This window comes from Myiozetetes cayanensis, unplaced genomic scaffold (assembly GCF_022539395.1).
Source record: "Myiozetetes cayanensis isolate MyiCay16 unplaced genomic scaffold, myiCay2020 scf32, whole genome shotgun sequence".
NCBI classification, from domain to species: domain Eukaryota; kingdom Metazoa; phylum Chordata; class Aves; order Passeriformes; family Tyrannidae; genus Myiozetetes; species Myiozetetes cayanensis.
This window is the reverse complement of record NW_026087544.1, coordinates 4,149,948-4,159,222: the sequence shown is the minus strand read 5'-3', so window position 1 is coordinate 4,159,222 and position 9,275 is coordinate 4,149,948. Positions and strand designations below refer to the sequence as shown.

The 9,275-nt window shown below is 45.3% G+C and overlaps 1 protein-coding gene across 2 annotated transcripts; it reads right to left on the bottom strand.

Moving 5' to 3' along the window:
- Positions 1–2,389: 2,389 nt before the first annotated feature.
- TSHB (thyroid stimulating hormone subunit beta) lies at positions 2,390–9,215 on the bottom strand. 2 transcript variants are annotated; one of them, XM_050327012.1, is made up of 3 exons: positions 7,152–9,215; positions 3,403–3,565; positions 2,390–2,721 (listed from the first exon to the last, which is right to left on the bottom strand). In XM_050327012.1, the coding sequence occupies exons 1-3, from the start codon at positions 7,211–7,213 to the stop codon at positions 2,479–2,481; spliced, it is 468 nt and encodes a 155-aa protein (XP_050182969.1). In that variant the 5' UTR covers positions 7,214–9,215; the 3' UTR covers positions 2,390–2,478. The 2 variants fall into 2 exon arrangements, with proteins under 2 accessions (XP_050182969.1, XP_050182968.1); XM_050327011.1 differs by having other exon boundaries at positions 3,403–9,215.
- Positions 9,216–9,275: the final 60 nt, after the last annotated feature.

Sequence of the window (9,275 nt, the reverse complement as noted above, 5' to 3'; positions counted from 1 at the left end):
GCGGCTCCCGGAGAGAACTCGGTGCGCGCCGTCAGAGCCCCCGCAGCACCTCCCGCCTCAGGGTGAGGCATCCAGGGGGGATCGGGCGGGCTGCAGGGAACGGAGCAGCTCTCGGCAAGAGAGACGGGCTGGACGCCGGGCCGGGGATTGGGATTGGGATTGGGATCGGGATCGGGATCGGGACAGGGCACGGCGGGATCCGAACCGGCGGCACCGCCGGGACTCCCCTTAGGGTCCCGCGTGCCGCGGAGGCCCCGCCCACCGCGGGCAGTGCTCGCTCCCCATTGGCTGCGACCGCCGAGGGCGGGGCCGTTTCAGGGGGCCCTGGAATGGTTTGGGTGGGAAGCGACCCTTGGGATCATCCAGTGCCACCCCTGCCACGGGCAGGGACACCTTCCACCAGCCCAGGGTGCTCCAAGCCCCGTCCAACCCGGCCTTGGACACTCCCAGGGATGGAGCAGCCACAGCTTCTCTGGGCAACCTGTGCCAGGGCCTGCCCACCCTCACAGGAAGGATTCATTCCCAGTATCCTAAACCTGCCCTCTTTCAGTGTGGAGCCATTCCTTCTTGTCGTGTCACTACCTGCTCTTGTGAATAATTTTGCCCTGTCTTTCTTGTAAGTTTCCTTTTTTTTTTTCCGAAACCTTCTCCAGGCTGAACCAAGGTGGAACAGGTGTCCCTTCAAGACAGGTCCATGACCGGGGGCTGCCCCCTCAGGGGTAAACAGACTCAAAATTCCCTGTGCTGAAACACCCCTTTTAACCTCGAGAAGGCTCAGGCTGATGTTGAAGCTGAACAGTTTGTTTCTTTGCCATTTACCAGCTGACATGATGGCTGATTTATTCCATAAATACCTATTTCCCAATTTTCCCCTGACATTACCTGTGCCCTTCACCAACTAGAGAGCAGCAGTTCATGTTGCAGCTCTTTGCTGAGAGCTTGGTAGCTCTTAGATGTGTTGGGGCTGGGACTACCAGACTTCTCACCATTAGAAATTATTTGTAACTTGATTGTAAGTAATATTTCCTGCTCAAACAGCTGTAGAAATAGTCTCATACAAATCTAACCATAACTGGGTTGTTTAAATTGTACGTGCTAAGGATCAATCCTCCCACTGCTCCTGTAAATCCTCTGGATTTTCTGTTAATTTTAAACGTGGGTTTGGAGAGTTTAAATTTTCAACTCTTGGCTGTGAAGGCATTTCTTTATCACCAGTTATACACATGATGTTTTTCATCACAGACTCTTAGAGGTTGGGAGGAACCTCAGCAGCTCATCTGGTCCAACCCCCAGCTCCAGGGGGTCACCCAGCAGGTTCTCCTGGGCTTTCTTGGAGGCTTTGCTGCAGATGAAATAAAATGAAGGTGTCTAGAGTGGAGCATCCAGGAACATTCACAAAAGCTGCAATACTCAAAGCAAGATTTTCCTAAGGAAATCAAATTTCGTATTCGTAGCCTGTGAATTTCGCTTCCTTTATTTACTATTCCAACCAAAGGGTGAATGGAATATCTAATTTCCTGGGAACCACAACGTCAGGGGAAAGGGAGCAGTTGTTAGTTTACATTTATTTCTTCATTCCTGGCTCTGCACCTCTCACCTGTGCGTGTTCAGCACTCAGGGTGGGCTCAGCTCACCTCCCCACTCCCAAGGGACCAGCTGCCCTGTGTGTGGAAGAAGAAGTTTTTTCCTGAATTTTTCTTTAAGTTTGAGGGCATCCCACTCCCCTTCTGGAGTAAGGTTTGAAGCTTCAGTGATTCTTCAGTGCTCACGGAGACAGGTTTTTCAAGCAGTGTATTTCAGCAGGAAAGGGAGGGTTATGCCACTAGTGCAGAGACACGGAGAAGCATTCCCAATAAACACGTGTGGAAAACAGCAGGAAGGATCTACAATGTGAATAAACAAACTATATGTGCTTAGTCCCAGCTGACAACACTGAAGCTACAGGCCTAAAAAAACCACTAATATTACAGAGATGGAAAAAATACCATTGCTAATTTGAAGGCTGCAAGTGTATGTCAAAATCTGATTAAAATGTTCAATACCAAGGGCATGTGTTGCCTTTTTTTTAACTCCAAAACATAACAAATGAAAGATATGAACTCCAAAATATATCAATATCGAACTCCAAAATATATCAGTATCAAACTCCAAAATATGTCAGTACATCAGCTCTCTGAGCATCTCTTCATAAAACACCTGGGATTTATAAGCACAGGTTTACACACCACAAAGCCACGCCTTCTTCTTCCCCAGGGTAAATTTGGGGTGGGTTAAAAACACAAACCTGCAGCCCTGTGATTCTTTTAAGCCGGTGACAGAACATCCAGTTAATTAAAACAGGCAGTGATTGATACACTTTCAGAAGGAATCTCTGCACAAACCAGTTTGCAAACCTAACAACGAAAGAGGCTTTTATTTCTGTTCAGCCGTGGGCAGAGCGAGTGCATCCCCCCCCCCCACCACGCTGCTCTGGAAGCTTCACACGGTGCAGAACTTCTGTGGCTTCGTGCAGTAGTTGGTCCTGACCCTCTCACGGACACAGTCACTGTAGTCAGTGTTGCACTTCCCACACTTGCAGCTCAAAGCCACGGGGTAGGAGTAGTAGGGGACGGTGTGGTGAGGGCAGCCGGGAATCAGCGCCGTCTGGTACAACATCTCCTTGTACGTGCACACGTTCTGGGACAGGGCACTTTTGAGGAGCAGCTTCTTGCCATTGCTGTCCTACAAAGAAAAGAGGAAATGTGTTGTTGAAGGGAAGCATCTGCGCGTCAGAAAACTTCCTGGGAAGTGCAGAGATCAAAGCTCTTGTGCTTAGCCAGGCTCTGGCATTACTGTGTTCAGAGCTGTAATTCTGAACCTGTTTGTGACCGGGGCTCTCTCCACACGTAGATGCATTCACCTTGTTCTCGTGGTTTAATTAATCCGCTGGGCTCAGAGTGCTCCCAGTGCTTTGGGATCTGTGCTGGCTCCCTGCTGGAAGGAAGCTTTAGGTGCTGTGTTGAGCAGCGAAGCTCAAGCACAGTGTGTGGTGTGGCTGCTGGAGAGCTGTCCCCACAGCCAGCTGGGACAGCAGCAGCAGGAGGAGAAGCCACCTAAGTCATTTACATTAATTAAGACTGAGCAAATATAATCTGCTCCTCACTTCTTGCATCCTGCCCCCACAAACTGCCCCCAGAGGCTCTGCAGTGGCAGCAGCAGCCAGGTCTGTGCTGTGCCACTGCTGTTACCAACTCCATAGTTTCAGAGGCTTGGCATTTCTCATCCACACCTTTGCCAAAACCTGACTTGGAAACGTGATGGTGGCGAAGTTTTCAGAATTCGACCATTTACACACTGTTTGCTGGGAGAACAGGCACCTGGTTTGCAGTGGTGTTACAGAAATAGCAGAGCAACGCCTCGTACCCGAGTCATGCAGAATCCGGCGCAGATGGTGGTGTTGATGGCCAGGCAATAGGCACATTCCTGTTTTTCCACGTGGATTGTGTACTCAGAAGGAGCACAAAGTGATGCTGTTTGTCCAAAAGTCAGGCCAAAGAGGAGAGACATCACAAAGAAGGGCCTCATGCTAGATGGGGAAGAACAAACAAACAAAGCAAACCCCGAGTAAAATGGGAGTAAAACTCCTCCCAGCCCTTTCCTTGGATTCAAAAGGAGCAGTCAGGACAGTCACAGGTTAGGATTAATCTTAATTTTTTTAGTTACAGCCTGACAACTTCTTTCCAATCTCAGACCTTTAACTGAAGTAGTACCAACTGCTAAAAACAAAACAAGGGTAAACAGGCCATTAAAAACAAAACAAATTCAACTTCCCCCCACTAAAGCATATTACATGGAACTTCTCACTAATGAGTGATAAAATGGTGACAAATTAAAAGTAACAGGAGATGAAGGATTTGAAAATGTGACATGCTAGAGAACATGAGCTCTAGAATTAACCCAAAGTATTAAAATAATCTCACTGGTTTAGAAACAATTTCCTAAGAGAAGCACCATTTAAAATGTTCAAGAGAGAAAAAGACACAACAGTGCATATCAGGCATAAAACTGGATTTTTCAATTTCCAGTTGGCTTAGAGGAGTGATGAAATGGGAACACTGCCAAGAATTAAAAACAGATTCAAGCAAATTACAATAAAAAACATCAGCAAAGAGTTCAACTCCACGGATCCCACTTTATCTGTCTGCTGTGCCAACCTCATTTCTCAGACCTGCTGGGGGATCCCGAGAACAAAGCCTTGATTAGCTCCAAGACAATTCCAGGAGCTACTCTAGAGTCTCTAGATGACAAAATTTAAATGACAGTGTCTACCAACATCTGGCCATCACCCTCCAGTCTCTTCCAGCTGCCAGTTTCCCATAGAAAAGCCATTCATTTCCCAGTCTCCTTTACCCTGGAGCTGCCACAGTGCAAGTCTGGAAAGAACAACCTCTTGTCAGCGGAATTCTTCCCTATTACAGAAACCTGACTCTGCCTTGAGCTGGGAGAGGCAGTGACCCAGCACAAGCTCTGCGTGTGCTTTATACCTCCAGCCTAATTCCAGGCTGATCTTACTGTTTATATAATTGCATCTGAATTGCTGCTTTCTTATCACAAAGTCATCTACTGAAAATTCATTCTGAACCACGAAGCAAATGTGACAGGAACAAACGTGTCCAGAAAATCCTAACCTGGAAACTGGAGCTGGAAATCTAATTATTTTAACAGTCATCCCCTCCTCGGGCTTTTAAACTAACCACTGCTTTAAAAAAAAAAAAAACCAAAACAAGTGGCTATTATTGATTAATTTAATCTCTGCATAGGACAGCAATATCATGGCAGGAAGGCTGGCATGGAAATGGATTCCTCCTGAATCACAGATGATGAATTTTACACCTGTGTTTTGCTAAAGTTTAATGAGGTCTGGTTCACTCTGTTTGCTGATTACAGGGCAGGCACAGCTGGGAGATGATGGCACAGGTTGCCCAGAGAGAAGCTGTGGCTGCCTCTGGATCCCTGGAAGTGTTCAAGGCCAGGCTGGATGGGGCTTGGAGCATAAAATTAAATCCTAGAGAGGACAAAAAGTGCTCAAAATAAGAATTAAAAAGTAGCACTCTTAAAGCAAGGGTATCACATGTGACCCTTGCACTCACAGCTGCTTCTTCCCTCTAAAGAATTCACAGTTCTGGGCAGTTGGAGCTGGATTTGTGTAACCTGGACCTGACAGGGAGATCCCCACACCTGAGCTTGAAGTCTCAACACAGCCTACAAGAAGAGAGGCAGAGAACAGGTCAGAGTGTGAAGATATATATTCTTTGCTTCCTCAAAGTGCTAGTTTCTCAGATTTGAGAAAAATGGGGTGCAAGGAGGGTGGGATTGAGATTAGGGTAAAAAGGGTTTAAGAATTCGCTTTAACAAGGTTTAGGGAAATGTCTGCAAACATCAGCAGCAAATTAGAACAATGCTTGAAAGTGTCCCACAGTGAAGATGAAAAAGAGAGTGCAACAATCAAAACTACAGCAAGAAAAAAGAGGAAAACCACCAACAATCACTGCTGGAAGTGAGAAAATGTAGGAAACTTGCACAGGAAGCTGGAGAGTAGGAAATAAACTTCAACAGTAAAGTCCAGGGACATTGTGAGATGAAGACAAGCTGTTGATGCAGAGTAAATGCAAAAGCTTCAGCAAGTACTTGTTCATTTGAAAAAATAGTGGCTGAACAACCAACTCAGAGATTTGCAACAAAGGTTATTAAATAAATCATATAAGGAATATTTTAAACTCAGCATGATTAGCTGGCTAATGCTGATTTCAACAGGTCTGGAACACTGAGGAAATATCAAAACATTTTAAAAAAAGTGCTAATATTATGGCAGTGTTTAAGGAGAGAGTGTTGACCCAGGTAACTCGCCACCAGCCAGGTAAAATAACAGAAAGTTGATACAGGATTTGAGCAACAAAGAATTAACAGATGAGAATGTATCTAATGACCGTCAAGATGATGTTACATAAAATAGGTCATGCCACAAAAACCCAATTTCATTCTTTGCAGTGATTAAAAATTTGGTTGTTAAAGCAATTACAGAGATATAATGTCCTTGGTTCCATCTGTCCAGAGCCCTCCTGTCAGGAAGGTTTAGAGCTGTCAGGCAGAGCCCAGCCTGGTGGATGCTGAATGTTGGGAATTATCAGCCCCTGGAGCAGCACAATCTCAGCAGTGCCTTTACTCCCTGCAATGTTTTTACCCAGCCTCTGAATGCACCTCAGTGCACTACAGAAATACTTGACCAAAAGAGTGAAAATTCATTTATCTGGAAGGGCAGTAAATTAGTCTGAGTGGACCTTGGCACTAATGTGAGTGCTGCCCCTCACACTCAGCTCAGCTCCACGCTCATATGGGCACAGAATCTCCTGGTGCTGCCTCTTCCTTGCTGGCACCATCTGTCAGAGAGGCACTGGAGAGCACCAGGGTGACACCCACACACCTTCAGTGCCCTACACAAACTATTAACGTGTCAAAACAACCTCCTGGATCGTCCTGGCTGTGACCGTGGAGCTCATTCACTACTGACCTCTCTGAACTGGGAGTTCTCACACCTCTGGGAGTGAGATCCCACAGCCTCCAGGGAGCAGCAAGACAAAAGACTGGCAGGACAACACAGTCCAGTGTCCCAATCTGTGACTGCCCGAGGCTTCTTCCATACAGTTTCCCAAAATCCATCATTACAAGTCTGATGCTTATGGATCCGTTTCTTCCACTGCCCTCCTGCTGACCTGCAGATACACAGTGATAGAAATTTTTGATGTGTTTTTATAGCCATCAGCTTTGCAGCCCTGTTCTGGAACAGCCAGCCACACTGTTAATTATTTATCTTTAACCTTTCTGTTTGCTAAACCAATCCATTCACTGACATCAGGGATTTTACACTTTCATTAAGTGAAAGACGGTGTGCTGATGTTCTGCAGGAAGTGTTTCAAGTGATACCTGTAAATGGAATTTGGTAATTATAAAAATCCTGGGTTCATTCCCCAGGAGTCTCTGTAATGGGCTCCAGAAATTCAGTGCATACCAAAAGCTCATATGTGACAGCAGGTTAATAGGATTCCCTGTCCCTGACCAGTGCCTAAGATAAAAGCAGGAACAAGGAGAAGTTATCACACATTATTCCTACTCACTCTGCCCCTGGTAGTAGCACAACACCATGAAAACTTCCTGGTCTCATGAGCAGCCTTCTCATGACAGCAGGGTCACTCTTGTTCCTATGACATATAGAACTGAGAATGATAAAACAAATATATGTCCAAACTTGCAAACAACTGAGAACTGGAAGCTGATGGAAACCAGACAAAACCAATCAGATTGTTGAAAGGTGAGTATTCTGGTAGAGGAATTATTTCCAACCCCGTCCTGTTGCAACCCTCCACTGATAAAAGGAAATAAGATCCTGATATGCTGCCATAGAAACAAGTGGTTTTGCCAGATTTTGCATTTAAACAGCCCGTGGCTGCTGAATTTTCAAAGCTAATCTTTCTGTTTCAAGTCCCTGTAACAGCCTGAAACACAGCTCCAATCTCTGAAAATTTATGGATTCACAGGCGACTGCTCTTCTCTTTCTTTCCTAGGATTAGCTGCAGCATTTCCTATCAACCACAGATTAAAACAGCAAATCTCTTCATTGCATATCATATGCCAGGCATCTCCATTTCTGGTCTGAAAATACTCCATAATCCTATTTGCTGTTTGGCTCGGACAATAGAGCTCTTTGGATTCCGTTTCATTTCTTTGGAAAGTGCTGGATATTTCTGTTAGCCTGAGATATACAATCACCACGCTGAGGGCAAAGTTAAACAAAAAAACTCCAAACAAACAAAACAAACCCCAACCAACCAACAAACCACCACCACCAAAGACAAGCCAGAAGCTTTCTGCAATATTATGGACAAGGAATGATGATGATACCAACCCAGGAATGCTAAAGGTGAATGCCCCAGGTGTGACAGCCCCAGGCCACTCTCAGATTCCAACTAAAAATTCCTATTTAAGTAAGATACAAAACATGAGTTTACCTCAAGTTGTCAAAATATTTTAAAAAAATTTAAAAGAATGTGCAAGGTGATTGTTTATTTGAGTCTTACCTGAATCAGTGATTTCACCACAGTTTGGGGTACCTAGTGGCAAATTAAAATCACCATCTGGAAATCTGTTAACCCCCCGCACAATTTACTTTATGGTAGACTGGTAAAGAAGGATTATAAAATCCAGAAGGAAAAAAAAAAAAAAAAAGAGTACAGCTAATGTGAAAATAGCATTTTTTTTTATTAATAAATCAACTGCTTAAAGTTTTCAAAGCCCAAGGTATTGGCAATGGGTTTGGAACTCTCTTACTTGCTTCTTACTTCACAGTGGGTTATCAAACTCTTGGTTTTTTGTAGTTTGCTTTTTGGACTGTGGCCAAAGTGAAAGCTTTTGATGCCAAGAACCCATCAGCTGTTGTCTGTTTGTGCACAGGTGCATGGAAAGGGACTGAGTGAGCAAAATTACTTCTTTAAAGTCCAGTAGCTGATTTTTTTTTCTTTACTCCCAAGGGCTGTTCTAAACCACATCCAATCATGTTTTAACATGAAAATGTCATTTTACAAGGTTTTTAAGTCACAGAAGTTCATCTTGTAAATAGCATAACTCATCTCCTGTCAGAACATCACACATGAATCCAAACATATTTCACAAGGAGCCTCGAACTGAAAAAATAACTTGTTGAATTCCCATAGCTCGGTGTGATGACAGAACATTTTCACGGCACATTTGATCTGGTGAGAGAGCAAGACATCAATGCCAGTGTGGGCAGCCAAGTGGGGCACTGCTCACTGTGCTGAATTACCCACGTCCGACGTGGATTTATCACGGGTGATAAATCACAGTGATTTATCACAGTTACAACACAGAGCAGGCGCTCAGGAAGACGATTCCCTTCAGTCCTGATAAGAGAATAACAGCAAAAGTCTTTGAAACGAAAACGGAAGGTGTTCCCCCCAGCACCGATCTTGGCAGAGTGCAGAGAAAGGAGCTCAGAGCAGGGGCTTTCACGCCAGTGTAGAATCCCAGAAAGGTTTTGGTTGGAAGGGACCTTGAATATCATCTCGTTCCGCCCCCTGCCATGGGCAGGGACACCTCCCACTGTCCCAGGTTGCTCCAAGCCCCGTCCAGCCTGTCCTTGAACCCTTCCAGGGACAGGACACTGTGTGTGGTTGGTTCTTGGGGACTGTCCCCGTGTCCCACTGGAAGGGTCCCCTCGCTCCCCC

Bases quoted from the DNA above. Each gene is read 5' to 3' on its own strand.
- TSHB (XM_050327012.1), bottom strand. From the start codon at position 7,213: ATGAGAAGGCTGCTCATGAGACCAGGAAGTTTTCATGGTGTTGTGCTA. The intron at 3,566-7,151 runs GTGAGTAGGAAT...TTCCCCATCTAG, and splicing joins GTGCTACTACCAGGGGCAGA to CATGAGGCCCTTCTTTGTGA. The intron at 2,722-3,402 runs GTACGAGGCGTT...TTTTCTTTGTAG, and splicing joins CCGGATTCTGCATGACTCGG to GACAGCAATGGCAAGAAGCT.